This window comes from Salvelinus namaycush, chromosome 39 (assembly GCF_016432855.1).
Source record: "Salvelinus namaycush isolate Seneca chromosome 39, SaNama_1.0, whole genome shotgun sequence".
Taxonomy (NCBI): domain Eukaryota; kingdom Metazoa; phylum Chordata; class Actinopteri; order Salmoniformes; family Salmonidae; genus Salvelinus; species Salvelinus namaycush.
The window spans coordinates 19,707,915-19,734,508 of NC_052345.1; the positions used below are offsets into that span (position 1 = coordinate 19,707,915).

A 26,594-nucleotide genomic window follows, 5' to 3' on the forward strand; every position below is an offset into this window, starting at 1 on the left:
TTTGTTAAAGAACAAGCAGACCCACACACTGTTTACAAAAAATGAGCTTTTCTTTCTTTCAAAAACAAGGACATTTCTAAGTGACCCCAAACTTTTGAACGGTAGTATACATCTACATGATGTATTGTTACACCATGTAGGAGCAGTATAGACCTAGTCTGTTCATTATATACATCTACATGATGTATTGTTACACCATGTAGGAGCAGTATAGACTGAGTCTGTTCATTATATACATCTACATGATGTGTTGTTGCACCATGTAGGAGCAGTATAGACTTAGTCTGTTCATTATATACATCGACATGATGTATTGTTACACTATGTAGGAGCAGTATTTACACCATGTAGGAGCAGTATAGACCTACAGTAGCTAGGTGCTAATTTAGATGTAGTATAACTTAATGAAACTGCCTTAAATATGCTGTGGTAAACATTTTTTATTCGCACTAATCAACCAACACATTCCTGTCTTTGTATGTCTTAATATAATAGTGTTATTTAATTAAATCCATTTCAAATAATCTTTGTCTGAAAATAAAATATTATCCTCAACTGCGTTTCCCACTCCAGTCAGCAGACGGCGATGTGCGTTTTTCAGGCGATGCTGCTAGGGTGACGTATAATCTAGTGGACAGTTCTTCATAAACAGCTAGTCAACCACCTCGGTAGCTTGCTAGCCAACATAGCCGACAGATTCAAGCTATTTATACGATTTCGGTCTACATTAGCTACTGTGTTTTAGACACACGTCTGTCGTATCTAATTGTTAACCTATTTAATTTAATATTACGTTATTTTGTATTAGTCAGCTATAGTAGCTGGCTGGTTAAGTTAGCACTAGCCTAGTTGCTATTGATAGCTAGCTAGCTAACATCCCCGAACATGAGCTCACTAAACTACTCCCCTCTTGTTAAAGAAGAGGTGATCTGCTGGACGGAGAAAGAAGCTCTGGGGCTGAACATTGTCGTTAAAGAGGAGAAGGAAGAAGAGGATGTCACAGTAAAACAAGAAGTAGAGGGTGAGACTGTTACCGTGAAAGAAGTAGAGAAAGACGTTTCAGTGAAAGAAGAGGAAGACGCGTTCAGAGTGAAAGAGGAGGAGGGTGTTACAGTAAAAGAAGAGGAGGAAGAGAAAGAGGGGGATGTAGTTTTTGGAGTGAAGAAGGAAGGGGAGATTACTGTCACATTGAAAGATGAAGAGGAGGAGATAGGAGATCTGATTAACACCAGTAAGTACTGCCTTAAATTTGTTTTTAACTTTGGATATTCAGAGTTGGCTAGTCAAAAACTCTTCAACGGAGGGCCCTGGGATGATGACTGGTATGTCTAGAATCAGACGACGTAGAGAACAAAAAGTGACTTAACATATATATTTGAGAAGGGTCTATTGCTGACCGCAGATTGGGGGGCAATTTTAATGTAGTGATGATTTAAGGCACACCGTGCCCCCCAATAGTGCCATGTGAGAGTTGGGTTGGCTACACCAAAGATTATGGATATATTGACAAGATGTCTCTCCGCCCTAACAAGTGGAGTTGTTGTTCACAAAGCAGCACTGCGGGTTGTCTAGCTCCCGCCTATCCTTTCTTTGGATTGGTGGATAAATCTTATTATTGTAATCTATTGTTTATATTCTATGAGGGTTGTTGACGTCAACCCCCTGTATTCAATGGAGAGGGATGCTAAGCTACTAGCATGAATATGCATAGCGATCTGGAGACAACTCCTATAGTGTTTTTATCAAAGTTTTCGGTATGTCACGTGTCCACATAACAACTTAAGCATTACGAAACTTCTGTTGGATCAAGTAAACCCCACATAGCAAATAAGCCATTCATTTTGTTGTTGACCAAATTTGACACTTTCCACATTGGGTTGATAATTGTTTCCACTTGGATACAACCTACTGTAGCCTACTGGCATGACCTAGAGAGTTACAACCTACTGTAACCTACTGGCATGACCTAGAGAGATACAACCTACTGTAGCCTACTGGCATGACCTAGAGAGATACAACCTACTATAGCCTACTGGCATGACCTAGAGAGATACAACCTACTGTAGTCTACTGGCATGACCTACAGACATACTTCCACTGGTATGCAAGCATTTCTAAACTTTTTTTCTCACTTTTATGGGGTATTGTGATGTCATTATGAGGTATTGTCTGAAGATTGATCATTAAAAAAAAGAGTCAATTTTAGAATAAGGCTGTACTGTAACAAAATGTGTAAAAAGGGACTGAATGCATGTATGTTGTATGTTCTAGGGCTGTCCCAGATTTAAAAAATATTATTTTCTTTCTACCAATTGATTGGTTGAAATGATATGATGTGTATTTTTCCATATAGACACATAGAACCATGTAGACCTTGAACTGAACTGATGCTTCAAGCGTTTCATTAAATAATTAACACAAATTACTTGAGGAAGCCAGAGATCAATTTAACCAAAAGAAAATAACCAACCGACCTGCTGCTGGCCTTCGTAAATTCTGACGTTATGCTCCTGAAGTTTCTGGTAAAATTGGCAAACTTTTTTCATTTCCATTTGGATTGCCAATTTATCTTACCATTTCTACCGATCTTTGTGCCAATTATGAACGAGTTACAACACCTGTTTGGCCCCGCCACTTCCTGGGTTGGTGAAGTGCGGTATTAAATTTAACGAATAAATCCGAGTCTCACGCTCATCACCTGTGGAAGGCGGGCTTCCAGCGAGGCGTGGATTTAATAGTATGTTGTACCTAGTTTCCCTCCTTCAGGGAACAGTAGATAGTCATAACATGTGGATTTAATAGTATGTTGTACCTAGTTTCCCTCCTTCAGGGAACAGTAGTTATAATCATAACGTTAAGCTTGTCATATGATGAACTTCAACTTAAATACTGGATCTTGCTGTCGGACAGTTTTTTTGTATTCAGATCTCTGAAATGCTCTCTAACTACGTAACATTTAGTGTCTCCTTATGTTACGCTGGGGAAACAGTTTTCATGGGCACATAAATCCTAAATAATTTCAGAGTTTGCTAAATTCGAGAGTCACCTTAAGTTGATTCACAACGCCCAGATGGATACTGTCATTAATGTGGTTCTTCAATAATTACACATAATTCTTAATACTGTAGCTGTTTAGTTGATGCAGGAAATAATTTTCTGAATGAGTCACATGACAAACATCACAACATGCAACAACAACCACAGTGCTTCTTCATTCATTACTCTGGTAAAGACAGTTATGCCGTACTCCATGTTGGATCCCACATCCCTAACAAATTGATGTTTATAATGTTATTGTCTGCTTGATTTACAGTAGGGTCTCGTTAGTCTGTTTGCACACAGAGATACTTAGCACATAATGTGTAGAGTAGAGGTCGACCGATTAATCGGAATGGCCGATTAATTAGGGCCGATTTCAAGTTTTCATAACAATCGGTAATCAGCATTTTTGGACACGGATCATGGCCCATTACATTGCACTCCACGAGGAGACTGCGTCGCAGTCTGTTATGCGAGTGCAGCAAGGAGCCAAGTTAAGGTGCTAGCTAGCATTAAATGTATCTTATAAAAAACAATCAATCTTAACATAATCACTAGTTAACTACACATGGTAGTTTACACCATTTTAAAGATACACTTGTTGTAAATCCAGCCAAAGTGTCCGATTTCAAAAAGGTTTTACGATGAAAGCACACAACGATTATGTTAGGTATGAGCCAAGTCACAGAAAAAGACAGCCATTTTTCCAGCCAGAGAGGAGTAATAAAAAGCAGAAATAGAGATAAAATTAATCACTAACCTTTGATGATCTTCATCAGATGACAGTCATAGGACTTCATGTTACACAATACATGTATGTTTTGTTCGGTAAAGTTCATATTTATATCCAAAAATCTGAGTTTAGGCGGGGCGCTACTGTCTCACTTGGCAAAAAAGCCAGAGAAAATGCAGAGCGCCAAATTCAAATTAATTACTATGAAAATTACTATAAAAATCAAACTTTCATTAAATCACACATGAAAGATACCAAATTAAAGCTACACTGGTTGTGAATCCAGCCATCATGTCAGAATTCAAATAGGCTTTTCAGCGAAAGCAAACAATGCTATTATCTGAGGATAGCACCTTTTGTTCGATTAATTCCGTCGACATATATCCAAAATGTCCATTTATTTGGCGCGTTTGATCCAGAAAAACACAGGTTCCAACTTGCTCAAACATGACGACAAAATATCTCAAAGATTACCTGTAAACTTTGCCAAAAAAATTCAAACTACTTTTGTAATACAACTTTAGGTCTTTTTTAACATTAATAATCAATAAAATTGAAGACTGGATGATCTGTGTTCAATACAGGATTAAAACCAGCTGTAGCCAGCTTTCTGCTCACGCGCTTCTATCTAACAGGACACTTAATGTGACTCTCATTCAAGATGGTCGTACTTCTTCATTACACAAAGGAATACCGAATGCTGCCCCCTACCCTAGAGAAGTTAACAAGCGCATTCGCAAAAAAGCACAGTCGTTGCACCAATGTGTACCTAACCATAAACATCAACGCCTTTCTTAAAATCAATACACAAGTATATATTTTTAAACCTGCATATTTAGTTAATATTTCCTGCTAACATGAATTTCTTTTAACTAGGGAAATTGTCACTTCTCTTGCGTTCTGTGCAACAGAGTCAGGGTATATACAACAGTTTGGGCCGCCTGGCTCATTGCCAACTGTGTGAAGACCATTTTTTTAAACAAAGGCAGCCAACTTCCCTAAACGGGGGATGATTTAACAAAAGTGCATTTGCGAAAAAAGCACAATTGTTTCACAAATGTACCTAACCATAAACATCAATGCCTTTCTTAAAATCAATACACAGAAGTATATATATTTTTTTAAACCTGCACATTTAGTTAAAAGAAATTCATGTTAGCAGGCAATATTAAACTAGGTAAATTGTGTCACTTCTCTTGCGTTCATTGCACTCAAAGTCAGGGTATATGCAACAGTTTGGGCCGCCTGGCTCGTTGCGAACTAATTTGCCCGAATTTTACGTAATTGTGACATAACATTGAAGGTTGTGCAATGTAACAGCAATATTTAGACTTATGGATGCCACCCGTTAGATAAAATACTGCCGCGTTTTCTTTGTTGCGCCCCCGGGCCAACGCTTCCTTTGTGGGGTAAACGTTCGCCCTGAGCTGGAGGGCCGCCATATAGTGCCGCTCCCTGAACCCTACGGTTGATGGGTCTGCAAGCCAGCTGTTGCTGATTTCGTCTTGATGGAATGTACCTACGTAACGGTTCCGTATTTCACTGAAAGAATAAATGTTTTGTTTTCGAAATGATAGTTTCCGGATTTGACAATATTAATGACCTAAGGCTCGTATTTCTGTGTGTTATTATATTATAATTAAGTCTATGATTTGATAGAGCGGTCTGACTGAGCGGTGGTAGGCAGCAGCAGGCTCGTAAGCATTCATTCAAACAGCACTTTACTCCGTTTGCCAGCAGCTCTTCGCAATGCTTCAAGCATTGCGCTGTTTATGACTTCAAGCCTATCAACTCCCGAGATTAGGCTGGCAATACTAAAGTACCTATTAGAACATCCAATAGTCAAAGGTATATGAAATACAAATGGTATAGAGAGAAATAGTCCTATAATAACTACAACCTAAAACTTATTACCTGGGAATATTGAAGACTCATGTTAAAAGGAACCACCAGCTTTCATATGTTCTCATGTTCTGAGCAAGGAATTTAAACGTTAGCTTTTTTACATGGCACATATTGCACTTTTACTTTCTTCTCCAACACTTTGTTTTTGCATTATTTAAACCAAATTGAACATGTTTCATTATTTATTTGAGGCTAAATTGATTTTATTGATGTATTAAGTTAAAATAAAAGTGTTCATTCAGTATTGTTGTAATGGTCATTATTACAAATATATATATAAAAATCGTCCGATTAATCGGTATCAGCCTTTTTTGGTCCTCCAATAATCGGTATCGGCATTGAAAAATCATAGTCAATCGACCTCTAGTGTAGAGAACTGTTCCTTGATGGATAGGCTATTGTACAACACACAGAGCTATTTTCCTTTATTCAGGACATTTAGAATGACAACACATTAAAGAGTAGCCTAGTGGGAAATACCTGAAATATTAAATAATTTATAGTCCTAGGTCTATATTGTTGTTAGGTGAAGTTATGGGTCTACAGTAGGTCTACGTTGTTGTTAGGTGAAGTAATGGGTCCTACAGTAGGTCTATGGTATTGGTATAACTAGTTGTTTCCTCATTTGCATGGAGGAGCTTCTGCAACCAAATTGTGTGGGCATCGCCCTCGTGCACTAATTTTAGTAAACACAGAAAGGGGCCTATATTGGAGACCAAAAGTCGTATGGCACAGTGCTTAGGATTTCAACAACTTTAATAACTTATTTCTAGCCTACAATCATCAATATTACTACTAATGTGAAAACAAGACTAAATTTGACTATTGTTGATCACTTGACAATTAAGACAATTGTCAAATAAATGTAATATTCATTAGATGTCAATTGTTGTACAACATCATGGCTTCACTGTTGGCATCAACTTTTACAGTGGATTTCTGCTGTTGTGGGCCGTTAACCATCTGTCTGACTTTGTTGTTCACACAGGAGAGAGACGGGACTACCGTGGGTCCTCTGGGGAGCCTCAACAACCTCATGATGCTGACGAGGAAGAGAAGAGTCTCCCCAGATCAAAACACCTCAAGAAACACCAGCGGAGACCCACAGGGAAGAAATCTCATTGCTGCTCTGACTGTGGGAAACATTGCAAGTCTTCATCAGAACTTAAAATACACCAGCGAGTACACACAGGAGAGAAACCTTATAGCTGTACTCAATGTGGGAAGAGTTACATAAGATCAAAATCACTAAAAGTACACATGAGAATTCACACAGGAGAAAAAGCTTATAGCTGTGATCAATGTGGGAAGAGTTTTACTACGTCTAGCTATCTGACTATACACCAGAGAACACATACAGGAGAGAAACCGTATAGCTGTACTCAATGTGGAAAGAGTTTTACTCATTCAAGCAACCTGTTATCACACCAGAGAAAACACACAGGAGAGAAATCTTATAGCTGTGATCAATGTGGGAAGAGTTTTACTCAGTCAAGCAACCTGGTATCACACCAGAGAACACACACAGGAGAGAAACCTTATAGCTGTGATCAATGTGGGAAGAGTTTTACTACGTCTAGCCATCTGATTGTACACCAGAGAACACACACAGGAGAGAAACCTTATAGCTGTACTCAATGTGGGAAGAGATTTACTCACTTAAGCAGCCTGGTATCACACAAGAGAAAACATACAGGAGAGAAACCTTATAGCTGTGATCAATGTGGGATGAGTTTTACTACATCTAGCCATCGGATTGTACACCAGAGAACACACACAGGAGAGAAATCTTATAGCTGTACTCAATGTGGGAAGAGTTTTACTCACTTAAGCAGCCTGGTATCACACCAGAGAACACACACAGGAGAGAAATCGTATAGCTGTAATCAATGTGGGAAGAGTTTTGTTACATCTAGCCATCTGACTATACACCAGAGAACACACACAGGAGAGAAGTCTCATAGCTGTGATCAATGTGACAAGAGATACTCTGATAAAAGGTCTCTGATCAAACATCAGAAAATACATACATGAAGGAGTTGTTTCATGATATCAATGAAATAATGTCACAATGTAGAATGTTTTAACATTGTAGTAGGAGTATTTTAATGATGTCACAATGTAGACCACTAATCGTTCGCTCCCTGATTTGATTTAAGCATGATATGGATATTGGCCTCAATGTAAATTGTTTTGTACTTTGCTCCGTTCATCTTTCCCTCGATCCTGACTAGTCTGCCAGTCCCTGCCACTGAAAACATCCCCACAGCATGATGCTGCTACCACCATGCTTCACCGTAGGGATCGTGTCTGGTTTCCTCCAGACGTGATGCTTGGTATTCAGGCCAAAGAGTTCAATCTTGGTTTTATCAGACCAGAGAATCTTGTTTCTCATGGTCTGAGAGGCCTTTTGGCAAACTCCAAGTGGGATGTCATGTGCCTTTTATTGAGGAGTAGCTTCCGTCTGGCCACTCTATCATAAAGGCCTGATTGGTGGAGTGCTGTATAGATGGTTGTCCTTTTGGAAGGTTCTCCCATCTCCACAGAGGAACTCTGGAGCTCTGTCATAGTGACCAGCAGGTTTCTGGTCACCTCCCTGAACAAGGCCCTTCTCTCCTGATTGTTCTGTTTGAACGGGAGGTCAGCTCTAGTATGAGTCCTGGTGGTTCCAAACGTCTTCCATTTTAGACGTTTTGCTCTGACATGAATTTATGGCAGGTGGACTCCAATCAAGTTGTAGAAACATCTCAAGGATGATTAATGGAAACAGGATGCACCTGAGCTCAATTTTGAGTCTCATAGCAAAGGGTCTAAATACTTATGTAATTAAGGTATTTCTGTTTTTCACTTTGTCATTATGGGTTATTGTGATGTGTTACGGGATTTTTATGAATAATGACTAAAATATGTATACATTTGACTTAGTAGTATTCTGTTTAGTTATAATTCTATGTTACTGTATGGATGAATGAACCTATGCATCATAATGCTGAATATAATGTGTTCCTTGTTAGAAAGAATGGAGTTATCTTCAGACAGGCTGGAAGGCTGTGTTCTTACAGGAAATTCTGTCTCTACCCAGGGAGGGGTGAGACCTTGGGCTGGTTGCAGATTGTTTAACAGGTGGCAGACAAAGACAGACCGCTAACTGTATTGCCATTGTATCCGAGAGGAGGAAGGACATTTTAAAACCTATGACATAATTTTTATTATATAACCTGATGTAAATTGTACTATGATCAGTACTCTGGAAAATAAACGCTATTGATTGATTGATTTTGAGACTGGTTTCTGTCCATTTTATGCTAATAAGTATCTTACAAATTCTTATGTATGGGCAGAGTGTTTTAATTGAATTGGTTGCTAACATATAGGAATTAAATTCCTTTAACAGATGTCATTATGGGGTATTGTGTGCAGATTGATGAGGAAATCAATATTATTTAATACATTTTAGAATAAAGCTGTAAAGTAACAAAATGTGTAAAAAGTCCAGGGGTCTGAATATGCTATTGCTTTACTGTTAGAATAAGTTGCATGACTACACCAATACTGTTAAAGCGACGATGCTAAGGTTTGAGTATAGACCATGCTTCTCTCAACTACGAGAGGGCTAAGGTTTGAGTATAGAAAGTATTGAGATAAACTTTTGTTATTGACCAAATACTTATTTTCCACCATAATTTGCAAATAAATTCATTAAAAATCCTACAATGTGATTTTCTGGATTTTTTTTTCTTCTAATTTTGGCTGTCATAGTTGAAGTGTACCTATGATGGTTATCCTCAACATGAGGATAACTTTCAGATATTTTAGTATCTGATCAATTAGTCTTCCAATTAATGAATTATTATTTACCTCACGTTAGTCTCATTCCAAACGTCGTAAATTGTTGGTTATCTGCACGAACCCAGTCTTCACTATGAGTCATCCATACATCAATTGTCTTAAATCATTTATTTATTAACTAACTAAATAATCACAAAAATGCACAAACAAGTAGATATGGTTACAAGGAAATGATTGGGGAAGGTGGACAAAAGGGAAATGGGGGTCGACTGAGATAAAAGACACTATAAAGTTCATAATTATAACAATTGAAATGCTAATCCTTTGCACATGAATGCTCACTCATTCGGGAACAACTGCAATCAATATACAGTGGGGCAAAAAAGTATTTAGTCATTAACCAATTTTGCAAGTAACATGGTTATCCTCAACATGAGGATAACCATGTTGAAGGAGACCAGATTAGACTCATAATGAAGCTGACCATGTTGAAGGAGACCAGATTAGACTCATAATGAGGCTGACCATGTTGAAGGAGACCAGATTAGACTCATGATCAGTGGTGGGAAAGTACCCAATTGTCATATTTGAGTAAAAGTATAGATACCATAATACAGAGTTACCTAGTAAAATACTACTTGAGTAACAGTCTAAAAGTATTTGGTTTTAAATATATTTAAGTATCAAAAGTAAAAGTATAAATCATTTCAAATTCCTTATATTAAGCAAACCAGGGCCTCCCGGGTGGCGCAGTGGTCTAGGGCACTGCATCGCAGTGCTAGCTGCGCCACCAGAGTCTCTGAGTTCGCGCCCAGGCTCTGTCGCAGCCGGCCGTGACCGGGAGGTCCGTGGGGCGACGCACAATTGGCCAAGCGTCGTCCGGGTTAGGGAGGGTTTGGCCGGTAGGGATATTCTTGTCTCATCGCGCTCCAGCGACTCCTGTGGCGGGCCGGGCGCAGTGCGCGCTAACCAAGGGGGCCAGGTGTTTCCTCCGACACATTGGTGCTTCCGGGTTGGAGGCGCGCTGTGTTAAGAAGCAGTGCGGCTTGGTTGGGTTGTGCTTCGGAGGACGCATGGCTTTCGACCTTCGTCTCTCCCGAGTCCGTACGGGAGTTGTAGCGATGAGACAAGATAGTAATTATTGGCGATTGGATACCACGAGAATTGGGGAGAAAAGTTTTAAAAAACATTTTTTTTTAAATATTAAGCAAACCAGATGGCACCATGTTCTTGTTTTTTTATTTACGGATAGCCAGGGGCACACTCCAACACTCAGACATCATTTACAAACGAAGCATTTGTGTTTAGTGAGTCCGTCAGATCAGAGGCTGTAGGGACGACCAGGGATGTTCTCTGTTTGGTGAGTCTGTCAGATCAGAGGCAGAAGGGACGACCAGGGATGTTCTCTTGATAAGTGCTGAATTGGACCATTTTCCTGTCCTGCTAAGCATTCAGAATGTAACGATACTTTTGGGTGTCAGGGAAAATGTATGGATTAAAAAGTACATTATTTTATTTTAGGAATGTAGTGAAGTAAAAGTTGTCAAAAATAAAAATAGTAAAATAAAGTACAGATTCCCCAAAATAACTACTTCAGTAGTACTTGAAAGTACTTTTACTTAATCACATGAGTAACCTTGCCTGAAGACTTGTTTGGTTCCCAAGCACTTTAAAACTTCTTGTCAATAGGGGGAGCTGTTAGCACTTTGTAATAATGACGTTCCCAAATTAAACTGCCTCGTACTCAATTCTTGCTCGTACAATATGCATATTATTATTACTATTGGATAGAAAACACTCTCTAGTTTCTAAAACCGTTTGAATTATATCTGTGAGTGAAACAGAACTGGACTTAGAGCAATTTTCCTATGTGTATGTGAGAATGCCAAATTTTGCTAGCTGCTCTGAGACCTGTGTATAAATCTGCCTGTCTTCTATTGGTTGAGATGCACTGCATACGCCTTCCCCTGGATGTTAGCGAATAGGGAGACTTGAAATGGAGTCTCTACGTAGATCTCAAAGGTTATAAATCACTTGGCAAAGACGTGTCTGTTCTTTTCCCTCTTCACTCTGACGCACTGAGGACCTTGGCATATTGTACTAGAACCATCGGTTATAGATCTTAGAAATTTCCGGCTGTGTTTTTATTCGATATAGGCTTTAAAGACATCATAATCTTGTTATTTTAAACCGAATTATATCAGTTTATGTCAGTATATTGCGATTTTTGGGTATTTCATTTCCTGGCGTTCTAGGGGGTTGGGTATCTCTCTCTCTCATGCTAATGTTTACTGCTAATTGCAATGTTGAAGAGGACGTTATACAACCTAGCAACGATTCTTTTGGACAAAGGACACCTTTCCCAAGATTCTGATGAGAGTTCATCAAAAAGTAAGAACTATTTATGCTGATAATTCGTTGTTCTGTTGAAAAATGTCAAATGCATAAGCGCCATTAATTGCAGTGCAGCCTCGCTTTATCGCACGCTGTATTTTGAAGTAACGTTAATTTTAAAAATGTAACCCAGCGATTGCAGTAAGAACTAATTTGTCTTTCAATTGCTGTCCAACCTGTATTTTTTAGTCAAGTTTTGGAATAGTTACTGATTAGAATAGGTGCCTCTACAAAGATTTCTCCTGACATTTTCTGGGCAGCTTTGCTACTTTTCTCATTGTATAACCACGATTTGTGGTGCTAAATATGCACATTTTCGAACAAACTCTATATGCATTGTGTAATATGATGTTATAGGACTGTCATCTGAAGAATTCTGAGAAGGTTAGTGAAAAAATTGATATATTTTGGTGGTTTATACGTTATCGCTATTTTGGCTTGAATCAATGCTGTTGTGATGTTTGCTATTGTGGTAAGCTAATATAACGCTATATTGTGTTTTCGCTGTAAAACACTTAGAAAATCTGAAATATTGGCTGGATTCACAAGATCTGTGTCTTTCATTTGCTGTATGCTGTGTATTTTTAAGAAATGTTTTATGATGAGTAATTAGCTAATACACGATGGTCTCTGTAGTTATTCTAGTTGCTTTGGTGAGAGTTGTGATGGTGGCTGCAATGGTAAACTATGATTTATACCTGAAATATGCACATTTTTCTAACAAAACATATTTATTGTATAGCATGTTATCAGACTGTCATCTGATGAAAGTGTTTCTTGGTTAGTGGCTATTTATATCTTTATTTGGTCGAATTTGTGATAGCTACTGATGCAGTAACAAAAGGGTGGAGTAAAAAAAGTGGTGTCTTTTGCTAACGTGGTTAGCTAATAGATTTACATATTGTGTCTTCCCTGTAAAACATTTTAAAAATCAGAAATGATGGCTGGATTCACAAGATGTGTATCTTTCATCTGGTGTCTTGGACTTGTGATTTAATGATATTTAGATGCTACTATTTACTTGTGACGCTATGCTAGCCTATGCTAGTCAGCTTTTTTTACTGATGGGGGTGCTCCCGGACCCGGGTTTGTGAGGAAGTAGAGGTTTAATTTGGCATCCATGTTTCATGGAAAGAGACAACAAAGTATAGCCCAGAGTGTACCAGATGGACATTGGGTTTGGTTCCGACCCTGTCAGTGTGCCAGGTGGTCATTGGGTTTGATTCAGACCCTGCCAGTGTGCAAGGTGGACATTGGGTTTGATTCAGACCCTTCCAGTGTACCAGGTAGACATTAGGTTTGATTCAGACCCTGCCAGTGTGCCAGGTGGACATTAGGTTTGATTCAGACCCTGTCAGTGTGCCAGGTGGACATTGGGTTTGATTCAGACCCTGCCAGTGTTCCAGGTGGACATTGGGTTTGATTCAGACCCTGCCAGCATGGCCAGAGATGTAACTTATAATCACAGAACCAACACAGACCTTTCATGCATGACTAAAAACACCTAAGTATTAGATTTACTGCCATGGTCTAGTTTGTCACCGCCTCAGACACCATTCACAATGCTGGCTGAGGTACAAGTAAAACATGACATATTATTTCCTAACCATTCACAATGCTGGCTGAGGTACGAGTAAAACATGACATATTATTTCCTAACCATTCACAATGCTGGCTGAGGTACGAGAAAAACATGACATATTATTTCCTAACCATTCAAGATGCTGGCTGAGGTACGAGAAAAACATTACATATTATTTCCTAATTGTAAAAAAAATCCCCACTCCATAATCAACTAGTCTCTCACTGTTTACCAGAATAACATGAGTTGTGTCCTTCAGACTATTAGACTGTTAGGCCATAATCATATCCAGCTACTTAGATGTCATCTATTGTCATGTTATGTTCTCTCTAATGAAACATCACCAAGTGAAATAAAGTTGATAAGATACTCTAAATAGACATTAAATAAAAAAATGGTTGTTCAGAAATCATTAATTATCATGTTGCTCTGATGAAATGAACTAAATATTTCACAATCATTTCCACTGCTGATATTCACATAGAATAATTACAAGGATCATATTTCTCAGTTGCATTGACCTGCAGACATCAGACACACCCTCTCCCTTATGCACATGTGACTGAAATGTAACCAATCACTGAGCCAGCTTTGATGGCCCAATAAAAAAAAACAGCAAGTTTCTGCCAGCCAATGGGATAATTCCAGTACAGTACATGTCTAAAGGGATAATTCCAGTGCAGTACATGTGTAGAGGGATAATTCCAGTACAGTACATATGTAAAGGTATAATTCCAGTGCAGTACATGTGTAAAGGGTGTAGAGGTGTAATTCCAGTGCAGTACATGTGTAAAGGGTGAAGAGGGATAATTCCAGTACAGTTTATGTGTAGAGGGATAATTCCAGTGCAGTACGTGTGTAAAGGGTGTAGAGGGATAATTCCAATTCAGGAAGTTCCTACCCTTGAACCTTTTGTCTGAACATTATAATATACATTTTACTCAACTGCGTTACCCACTCCAGTCAGAAGATGGCGGTCTGCGACTTTAAGGCAATGTTGCCAGTGTGACGTATAATCTAGTGGACGGAACGCTTCTTTCAACAGCAGCAACACTTAGTCAGACACCTCGGTAGCTTGCTAGACAAAATAACCGAACCAATAAAGCTCTTTAGACGCTTTAGTGTATATTAGCCACTGTGTTTTAAACCCTCGTCTGTTGTCTAATTAGTTATCCGATTTAATTTCATATTTACGGTGTTGTTGTTATTATTCAGCTAGCGGGCTGGTTAAGTTAGCATTAGCCTAGCTAACATCCCCGACCATGCGGTCACTAAGCTACTCCCCTGCTAAAGAAGAGGTGGCTTCACTGTAAAACAAGAAGTAGAGGCTGAGGCCGTTACTGTGAAAGAAGAGGAAGACGCGTTCAGAGTGAACGAGGAGGATGTTACAGTAAAAGGAGAGGAGGATGCAGTTTTTGGAGTGAAAGAGGAAGAGGGAGAGATGACTGTTACATCGAAAGAGGAGGAAGAAGAGGAGGAAACTGGCTATCTGGGCCCGGTTTCCCAAACGCATCTTAAGGCATCCAATGGTTCTAACGATGAATTTAGCCATAAGATGGTTTTGAGAAACCGTTCCCTGGTTAACACTAGTAAGTACTGTCTTAATTAAATACAGGCACAAACTCTGCAGTTGAACTGATGTTTGGTGTTAAAGTGGAAATTTGCAATTGCTACATCCATATTGTGACTTTTAAATTATTTATTTATAGCCATTGATTCTTGAAGAGTATAACACATGCTTCATGAGCTTTAGTTCAACTGTTGTACCCCATCAGAACCCCAAATAAGCTTTTTTTACTCTAATGTTTAGAAACAATGTAAATCAACACTGTATAGCCAGCCTCAACATGGTTAAAACTATAATGTTGACGTCATGGATGGTCAGTCATCTTATTACCAAAACAGTGGTGGAATGAAAGATTTGTTATTGTTTGAACTGCAGATTGCTGGGTTGTGTGGGTTTTTTAAACAGCAACAAAATGGCTGCCCAGAGACTTGGTTTGGTGAACAGCTGAGGGATGGGGGAAGAAGAAGTGTAACCACTCTCAAATTCATAGAGAAAGCTATTGTAGAAACCGTAACCCAACACCTAGCGACCTCGTCAAGAAGTTCAGACATCTTGGCGTAACAGTTATAAGGTGTTGACTTTACAGTCACTGGACCCAGGTTTGAGTTCAGCTCAGGGATACCCCCTGGATTCACTACACTATGAATACAAGGACTGGCCATCCATGATATCATAATGATAGTTGAACCAAGTTCCTAGGATATATAGTATATTCTAGAATTCATCCATAATTTCATAATTATAGTTTAACCAGGTTTCTAGGCTATATAGTATATTCTAGAATCCATCCATGATATCATAATGATAGTTTAACCAGGTTTTGAGGCTATATAGTATATTCTAGAATTCATCCATGATGTTGTAATGATAGTTTAACCAGGTTTCTAGGCTATATAGTATATTCTAGAATTCATCCATGATGCCATAATTATAGTTTATCCAGGTTTTGAGGCTATATAGTATATTCTAGAATTGCCAGTGTAGATTTCCTGTTGAGGTGAAATTGTTAGATCTGTTGATAAGTCTTTGTATAATATTCAGCCATTTCTTTTTTCACGCCATTACATTAAAGGTGAAACATACCTAGATTCCATTACATTAAAGGCGAAACATACCTAAATTCCATTACATTAAAGGCGAAACATACCTAGATTGTATTACATTAAAGGCGAAACATACCTAGATTCCGTTACATTAAAGGCGAAACATACCTAGATTCCGTTACATTAAAGGCGAAACATACCTAGATTCCATTACATTAAAGTTGAAACATACCTAGATTACATTACATTAAAGGTGAAACATACCTAGATTCCATTACATTAAAGGTAAAACATTCCTAGATTCCATTACATTAAAGGTGAAACATACCTAGATTCCATTACATTAAAGGTAAAACATTCCTAGATTCCATTACATTAAAGGCGAAACATACCTAGATTCCATTACATTAAAGGTGAAACATACCTAGATTCAGTTACATTCATGAATTGGTTTGAAACCTTTGTTTTAGAACATTCTCAAAGTTGGTGCCTTGACGGATTTGTAGAAAACGGTTTGTCATAAAACACTTTTTTGAACCTTTATTTAACTAGAACAAATTCTTAATAGCTTAAAAAAATTACATTAGCATGAATTACCCTCCGTGAACAAGAAGCACCACATTACAAATATTTTCAAAGATGTGAGAATTTACTTCTCTGTAATATAGATTTTCAATTGTGACATTTCGTACTTTCGAGGAAAATAGGCATGTTTCTCGACTCATACCCTGACTTTAAAAAGGGATTTTGTGAGAATTAGCTTAGGAACTGTGTGTCTCAGCATGACAATGTGAACACGATTGGTCGACAGTCTCTTGGACGGGCGTTATATACGCTTTGACATTTTCTGGAATAGTTTTTATTTGAAAATGTTTTTGTTCAGTTGCAGTCTCTTGGACGGGCATTAAACATTTGAATAAGGCTGTAACTTAACAAAATGTGGAAAAGGGGAAGGGGTCTGAACTTTCTGAATGCGCTGTATGTTTTATTTAAAAAATTTAAGTGTAACCTTTATTTAACTAGGCAAGTCAGTTAAGAACAAGTTCTTATTTACAATGACGGCCTACACCGGCCAAAACCGGACGACGCCGGGCCAATTGTGCGCCTCCCTTTCGGACTCCCAATCACGGCTGGTTGGGATACAGCCTGGATTCAAACCAGGGTCTGTATTGACGCCTCAAGCACTGTAATGCAGTGCCTTAGACCGTTGCACCACTCGGGAGCCCGAAAATTGTGTTCTAGTGCTGTCCCCAACTAAAATAAATCTTGACCAACCAAGAGTCTTCTGTTGTTTCTACCAATCAATTGGTTGAACATTTTTAACGTGTATTTTTCCATATATAGACGCAAATTGCGCTGTAATATTCAGAATGCATTGTGAAAAACTAAAATCGATATTGGTAAATAGTGGGTTCCTCATTAGCAGTGAGGAGTTTCTGCAACCAGATATACTACATCCATAACTTGTGGTTTCCTCATTACCAGATATACTACATCCATAACTAGTGGTTTCCTCATTACCAGATATACTACATCCATAACTAGTGGCTTCCTCATTACCAGATATACTACATCCATAACTAGTGGTTTCCTCATTTACCAGATATACTACATTCATAACTAGTGGTTTCCTCATTACCAGATATATTATATCCATAACTAGTGGTTTCCTCATTACCAGAAATACTACATCCATAACTAGTGGTTTCCTCATTACCAGATCTACTACATCCATAACTAGTGGTTTCCTTTGTCCGTTCACACAGGAGAGATACGGGACTATCGTGGATCCTCTGGGGAGCCTCAACAACTGAAGAGGCAGAGAAGAGTCTCTCCAGATCAGAACACCTCAAGAAACACCTGCAGAGACCCACAGGGAAGAAATCTTACCACTGCTCTGACTGTGGGAAGATATTCTCAAGATCAGGTTCACTAAATCTACACAAGATTTTACACCAGCGAGTGAAACGTCACCACTGTTTTGACTGTGGGAAGAGTTACTTAAAATCAGATTCACTGAAACTACACCTGAGAATACACACTGCAGAGAAACTTCACTGCTGCTCTGACTGTGGGAAGAGATTCACCTCTTCAATAAACCTTAATATACATCAGAGAATTCACACTGGAGAGAAACCTTATGGCTGTGATCAATGTTTGAAGAGGTTTACTCATTTAAGCAGCCTAATAGCACACCAGAGAACACACACATGAGATAAATCTTATAGCTGTGATCAATGTGGGAAGAGTTTCACTACATGGAACTGTCTGAAGATACACCAGAGAATACACACAGGAGAGAAATCTATCAGCTGTGATCAATGTGGGAAGAGTTTTGTTACATCTAGCTATCTGACTGTCCACCAGAGAACACACACAGGAGAGAAATCCTATAGCTGTAATCAATGTGACAAGAGATACTCTCGTAAAAGATCTCTGGTCAAACATCAGAAAATACATTCATGAAGGAGTTGTTTCATGACATCAATGAAATAATGTCACAATGTTTTAACATTGTAGTAGGAGTATTGTAATGATGTCACAATGTAGAACCCTGTTCTATTGATTTCAGTTTGATATGGATATGAGCTTCATCTGTAGAAACATCTTTGCACTTTGCTCCATTCATCTTTCCCTCGATCTTGACTAGTCTGCCAGTCCCTGCCACTGAAAAACATCCCCACAGCATGATGCTGCCACCACTGTGCTTCACCGTAGGGATGGTGACTGGTTTCCTCCAGACGTGATGCTTTGCATTCAGGCCAAAGAGTTCAATCTTGGTTTCATCAGACCAACAAATCTTGTTTCTCATGTTCTAAGAGTCCTTTAAGTGTCTTTTGGCAAACTCCAAGCAGGCTGTCATGTGCCTTTTACTGAGGAGTGGTTTTCGTCTGGCAACTCTATCATAAAGTCCTGATTGGCGGAGTGCTGTATAGATGGTTGTCCTTCTGGAAGGTTCTCCCATCTCCACAGAGGTACTCTGGAGCTCTGTCAGAGTGACCGTCTTGGTCACATCCTTGAACAAGGCCCTTATCCCCTGATTGCTCTGTTTGAAGAGTCTTGGTGGTTCCAAACCTCTTCCATTTCTGAATGATGGAGGCCACTGTGTTCTTGGGGACCGTCAGTGCTGCAGACATTTTTTGGTACCCTTACCCAGATCTGTGCCTCGACACAATCCTGTCTTGGAGCTCTACGGACAATTCCTTCGACCTCTCGGCTTGGTTTTTGCTCTGACATGCACTGTCAACTGTGGGACCTTATATAGACAGGTGTGTGCCTTTCCAAATCATGTCCAATCAATTGAATTTACCAATTGTGGACTCCAATCAAGTTGTAGAAACATCTCAAGGATGATCAATGAAAACAGGATGCACCTGAGCTCAATCTCGAGTGTCATAGCAAAGGGTCTGAATACTTATGTAAATAAGGAACTTCTGTTTTTTGCTTTGTCATTATGGGGTATTGTGTGTAGATTAATATTATTTAATACATTTTAGAATAAAGCTGTAACCTAACAAAATGTGTAAAAAGTACAGGGGTCTGAATACTTTCTGAATGCTCTGAATATGCTATTGGTTTACTGTTAGAATAAGTTGTATGACTACACCAATACTGTTAAAGCAATGATCCACAGACCTAGAAAATGCATAGCCAACCTTGCTGCTAGTGATCTAGCTACTGGGTGTGAGGTTTCTGTTCCAGCCCTGCACTAACACCTGCCATTGTGCTGATTATTTGGATTAGACACTATTCAACTATTCAGTCATGTCTTGTTTTGGAGTCAGATGGATGTCTAAATCCACGGCCCATTTCCACAGGTGTTCTTTATGATATAAAGTGGTGATTCACAGAGTGAAGTATAGTGTCTATTTGGGTCAATGAACATTCCCTGTTTGTCTGTTTTATTTGGTTGTTACTCTAATTTAGTCTGATTTTGCACAATCAATGTCTGGCTGAACTGAGTCAATCTAGTACCCACAGAATGAATGTTGTGGATATTTAATTCTGCTACATTTAAAAATTATTTTATTAATTTAAGATTTATTTAACTAGGCAAGACAGTTAAGAACCAAATGTTATTTACAATGACGGCCTAACGGGGAACAACTGCCTTGTTCAGGGGCAGAATGACAGATTTTTACCTTGTCAGCTCGGGATTCGATCCACCAATCTTTTGGTTTCTGGGTCAATGCTCTAACCACTAGGCTACCTGCCGGCCCATAGGCGTGTCCAATGCAGACATGATGGATTAGTATTGGCTTATATTATAGACTCATAATGAGGCTAACCATGTCGAATGAGACCAGACTAGACCCATAATGAGGCTAACAATGTTGAAGGAGACCAGATTAGACTTGTAATGAGGCTGACCATGTTGAAGGAGACCAGATTAGACAAATAATGAGCCTGACCATGTTGAAGGAGACCAGATTAGACTCATGATCAGTGGTGGAAGAAGTACCCAATTGTCATATTTGAGTAAAAGTATAGATACCTTAACTTTTTCTGGCTGCAAGCCCGACGTCGGTACCCTTATGACAACAGCCAGCTCAAGTGCAGGGCGCGAAATTCAAAATATATATATTTTTAAATATTTAACTTTCACACATTAACAAGTCCAATACAGCAAATGAAAGGTACACATCTTGTGAATCCAGCCAACATGTCCGATTTTTAAAATGTTTTACAGCGAAAACAGCACGTATATTTATGTTAGCTCACCACCAAATACAAAAAAATACATTTTTCACAGCACAGGTAGCATGCACAAAGCCAACCTAACTAACCAAGAACAAACCAAACTAACCAACAAACAACTTCATCGGATGACAGTCTTATAACATGTTATTCAATAAATCTATGTTTTTTTTCGAAGAATGTGCATATTTCAGGTATAAATCATAGTTTACATTGCAGCTACAATCAGAAATTGCACCGAAAGCAGCCATAATAATTACAGACACCAACGTCAAATACCTAATTACTCATCATAAAACATTTCTGAAAAATACATAGTGTACAGTAAATGAAAGACAGGCATCTTGTGATTCCAGCCAATATTTCCGATTTATTAAGTGTTTTACAGCGAAAACACAATATAGCGTTATATTAGCTTACCACAATAGCCAGAAAGACAAGCCATTTCCCAGCAGTAAAAGTTAGCGATCGTAACAAACCAGTAAAAGATATATAATTTTTGACTAACCTTGATATTCTTCATCAGATGACAGTCCTATAACATCAGGTTATACATACACTTATGTTTTGTTCAAAAATTTGCATATTTAGAGCTGAAATCAGTGGTTATACATGTTGCTATCGTAGCTACTTTTTCCACAACGTCTAAACAGCAACGATATTTTTCTGACACTTTTTCTGACACACATATTCTGACCGAATAGCTATTCATAAACATAACTAAAAAAATACATGTTGTATAGGAAATGATAGATCCATTAGTTCTTAATGAAATCGCAGTGTTAGAATTCTAAAAAATAACTTCATTACGACATCCAGCTTCGGTATAGCTAGAGTACCCCAAAGTTGGGCGTCGGCGACTAGTTCACATGTACGACAGATATATGAAATAGCATCATAAAATGTTTCTTACTTTTGCTGATCTTCCATCAGAATGTTGGACAAGGGGTCCTTTGTCCAGAACAATCGTTGTTTGGATTTAGAACGTCCATTTTCCCTCTTGAATTAGCAAGCACACTAGCCAAGTGGCGCGAATGCTCCATGTCAACAAACGGAAGAGAACGGAACACGGCAAAACTCCCCAAAAAAATTCAATAATCTGATGAAACTATATTGAAAAAACATACTTTACGATGATATGGTCACATGTATCAAATAAAATCAAAGCCGGAGATATTAGTCGCCTATAACGGCAGCTAAACAGAAGGCAAATCCAAGTCCCTCTTCGCGCTCTCCAGAAAACAAGAAATGGGGGGCACGTCATACAAAGAGCTTGTATTCCACTTCAGACCAAGATAAACACAAAATTTCTTCTCTCACCGCCTCTTGACATCCAGGGGAAGGTCTATGAAGTGCACGTATACTAATACGTATCATGCCCATTTATAGGCAGGAAGTAGAACAGAGCCTCGATTTCAGACTTTCCACTTCCTGGTCAGGAAGTTTGTGCCAAATGAGTTCTGTTTGACTCACAGATATAATTCAAACGGTTTTAGAAACTAGCGAGTGTTTTCTATCCAATAGTAATAATAATATGCATATTGTACGAGCAAGAATTGAGTACGAGGCCGTTTGAAATGGGCACCTTTTATCTGGCTACTCAATACTGCCCCTGAAGCCCAAACAGGTTAATCGATAGTTACCCAGTAAAATACTACTTGAGTAAAAGTCTAAAAGTATTTGGTTTTAAATATACTTAAGTATCAAAAGTATAAATAATTTCAAATTCCTTATATTAAGCAAACCAGGTGGCACCATTTTCTTGTTTTTTTAATTTATGGATAGCCAGGGGCACACCAACACTCAGACATAATTTACAAACGAAGCATTTGTGTTTGGTGAGTCCGTCAGATCAGAGGCTGTAGGGACGACCAGGGATGTTCTCTGTTTGGTGAGTCTGTCAGATCAGAGGCAGAAGGGACGACCAGGGATGTTCTCTGTTTAGTGAGTCCGTCAGGTCAGAGGCAGAAGGGACGACCAGGGATGTTCTCTGTTTAGTGAGTCTGTCAGATCAGAGGCAGTAGATGACCAGGGATGTTCTCTGTTTAGTGAGTCTGTCAGATCAGAGGCAGAAGGGACGACCAGGGATGTTCTCTGTTTAGTGAGTCTGTCAGATCAGAGGCAGTAGACGACCAGGGATGTTCTCTGTTTGGTGAGTCTGTCAGACCAGAGGCAGAAGGGACGACCAGGGATGTTCTCTGTTTGGTGAGTCTGTCAGATCAGAGGCAGTAGACGACCAGGGATGTTCTCTGTTTGGTGAGTCTGTCAGATCAGAGGCCGAATAGCAGCACTGTAGAAACTATTACACTCAACGGAACGACTTGATTAGTGTAGTGTTAGCTAGCTACATAGTTGTCTTTGCTGTCTTCGTATCCAAGATAATTGGGTAGTTCAGAGTGTGTAGTTTTAGAGTGATTATCTTAATTTACCGAGGTTAGCTAGCCAGCTATCTGTCGTCCTTAATGTAGGAAACACTGCTAGCTAGCCAACAGCTAGCCAACGTCTACCGAATAGAACTTCCGCACTCAACAACCCGGTCGCATTCCGCTTCGCTCCACAGGTAGTATCACATTTTCATTTCATTTCATTACAGTACAACGGTTTGATTTGTTTGATCGTAGCTAGCTACATAGCTAGCTACATAGCCGTCTTTTATCAAAGATAATTGTGTAGTCTAGAGCGATTTTCTAGGTTAGCTAGCCAGCTATTGTCGTTCTTTTAACGCAACGTAACGTAATCAACACTGCTAGCTAGCCAGCTAGCCACCGAATAGCAGCACTGTAGCAGCACTGTAGAAACTATTACACTCAACGGAACGACTTGATTAGTGTAGTGTCAACAACGCAGCCACTGCCAACTAGCCTACTTCAGCAGTACTGTATCATTTTAATCATTTTAGTCAATAAGATTCTTGCTACGTAAGCTTAACTTTCTGAACATTCGAGACGTGTAGTCCACTTGTCATTCCAATCTCCTTTGCATTAGCGTAGCCTCTTCTTTAGCCTGTCAACTATGTGTCTGTCTATCCCTGTTCTCTCCTCTCTGCACAGACCATACAAACGCTTCACACCGCGTGGCCGCGGCCACCCTAATCTGGTGGTCCCAGCGCGCACGACCCACGTGGAGTTCCAGGTCTCCGGTAGCCTCTGGAACTGCCGATCTGCGGCCAACAAGGCAGAGTTCATCTCAGCCTATGCCTCCCTCCAGTCCCTCGACTTCTTGGCACTGACGGAAACATGGATCACCACAGATAACACTGCTACTCCTACTGCTCTCTCTTCGTCCGCCCACGTGTTCTCGCACACCCCGAGAGCAGCTGGTCAACGGGGTGGTGGCACCGGGATCCTCATCTCTCCCAAGTGGTCATTCTCTCTTTCTCCCCTTACCCATCTGTCTATCGCCTCCTTTGAATTCCATGCTGTCACAGTTACCAGCCCTTTCAAGCTTAACATCCTTATCATTTATCGCCCTCCAGGTTCCCTCGGAGAGTTCATCAATGAGCTTGATGCCTTGATAAGCTCCTTTCCTGAGGACGGCTCACCTCTCACAGTTCTGGGCGACTTTAACCTCCCCACGTCTACCTTTGACTCATTCCTCTCTGCCTCCTTCTTTCCACTCCTCTCCTCTTTTGACCTCACCCTCTCACCTTCCCCCCCTACTCACAAGGCAGGCAATACGCTTGACCTCATCTTTACTAGATGCTGTTCTTCCACTAACCACATTGCAACTCCCCTCCAAGTCTCCGACCACTACCTTGTATCCTTTTCCCTCTCGCTCTCATCCAACACTTCCCACACTGCCCCTACTCGGATGGTATCGCGCCGTCCCAACCTTCGCTCTCTCTCCCCCGCTACTCTCTCCTCTTCCATCCTATCATCTCTCCCCTCTGCTCAAACCTTCTCCAACCTATCTCCTGATTCTGCCTCCTCAACCCTCCTCTCCTCCCTTTCTGCATCCTTTGACTCTCTATGTCCCCTATCCTCCAGGCCGGCTCGGTCCTCCCCTCCCGCTCCGTGGCTCGACGACTCATTGCGAGCTCACAGAACAGGGCTCCGGGCAGCCGAGCGGAAATGGAGGAAAACTCGCCTCCCTGCGGACCTGGCATCCTTTCACTCCCTCCTCTCTACATTTTCCTCTTCTGTCTCTGCTGCTAAAGCCACTTTCTACCACTCTAAATTCCAAGCATCTGCCTCTAACCCTAGGAAGCTCTTTGCCACCTTCTCCTCCCTCCTGAATCCTCCTCCCCCTCCCCCCCCCCTCCTCCCTCTCTGCAGATGACTTCGTCAACCATTTTGAAAAGAAGGTCGACGACATCCGATCCTCGTTTGCTAAGTCAAACGACATCGCTGGTTCTGCTCACACTGCCCTACCCTGTGCTCTGACCTCTTTCTCCCCTCTCTCTCCAGATGAAATCTCGCGTCTTGTGACGGCCGGCCGCCCAACAACCTGCCCGCTTGACCCTATCCCCTCCTCTCTTCTCCAGACCATTTCCGGAGACCTTCTCCCTTACCTCACCTCGCTCATCAACTCATCCCTGACCGCTGGCTACGTCCCTTCCGTCTTCAAGAGAGCGAGAGTTGCACCCCTTCTGAAAAAACCTACACTCGATCCCTCCGATGTCAACAACTACAGACCAGTATCCCTTCTTTCTTTTCTCTCCAAAACTCTTGAACGTGCCGTCCTTGGCCAGCTCTCCTGCTATCTCTCTCAGAATGACCTTCTTGATCCAAATCAGTCAGGTTTCAAGACTAGTCATTCAACTGAGACTGCTCTTCTCTGTATCACGGAGGCGCTCCGCACTGCTAAAGCTAACTCTCTCTCCTCTGCTCTCATCCTTCTAGACCTATCGGCTGCCTTCGACACTGTGAACCATCAGATCCTCCTCTCCACCCTCTCCGAGTTGGGCATCTCCGGCGCGGCCCACGCTTGGATTGCGTCCTACCTGACAGGTCGCTCCTACCAGGTGGCGTGGCGAGAATCTGTCTCCTCACCACGTGCTCTCACCACTGGTGTCCCCCAGGGCTCTGTTCTAGGCCCTCTCCTATTCTCGCTATACACCAAGTCACTTGGCTCTGTCATAACCTCACATGGTCTCTCCTATCATTGCTATGCAGACGACACACAATTAATCTTCTCCTTTCCCCCTTCTGATGACCAGGTGGCGAATCGCATCTCTGCATGTCTGGCAGACATATCAGTGTGGATGATGGATCACCACCTCAAGCTGAACCTCGGCAAGACGGAGCTGCTCTTCCTCCCGGGGAAGGACTGCCCGTTCCATGATCTCGCCATCACGGTTGACAACTCCATTGTGTCCTCCTCCCAGAGCGCTAAGAACCTTGGCGTGATCCTGGACAACTCCCTGTCGTTCTCAACTAACATCAAGGCGGTGGCCCGTTCCTGTAGGTTCATGCTCTACAACATCCGCAGAGTACGACCCTGCCTCACACAGGAAGCGGCGCAGGTCCTAATCCAGGCACTTGTCATCTCCCGTCTGGATTACTGCAACTCGCTGTTGGCTGGGCTCCCTGCCTGTGCCATTAAACCCCTACAACTCATCCAGAACGCCGCAGCCCGTCTGGTGTTCAACCTTCCCAAGTTCTCTCACGTCACCCCGCTCCTCCGCTCTCTCCACTGGCTTCCAGTTGAAGCTCGCATCCGCTACAAGACCATGGTGCTTGCCTACGGAGCTGTGAGGGGAACGGCACCTCAGTACCTCCAGGCTCTGATCAGGCCCTACACCCAAACAAGGGCACTGCGTTCATCCACCTCTGGCCTGCTCGCCTCCCTACCACTGAGGAAGTACAGTTCCCGCTCAGCCCAGTCAAAACTGTTCGCTGCTCT

The 26,594-nt window shown here is 40.7% G+C and overlaps 1 protein-coding gene across 1 annotated transcript; it reads left to right on the top strand.

Moving 5' to 3' along the window:
• The first annotated feature begins 1,315 nt into the window (after window positions 1-1,315).
• LOC120032743 (gastrula zinc finger protein XlCGF17.1-like) lies at window positions 1,316-7,711 on the top strand. Its single transcript, XM_038978929.1, has 2 exons — window positions 1,316-1,322; window positions 6,663-7,711. The coding sequence occupies exons 1-2, from the start codon at window positions 1,316-1,318 to the stop codon at window positions 7,709-7,711; spliced, it is 1,056 nt and encodes a 351-aa protein (XP_038834857.1).
• The last annotated feature ends 18,883 nt before the right edge of the window (window positions 7,712-26,594 follow it).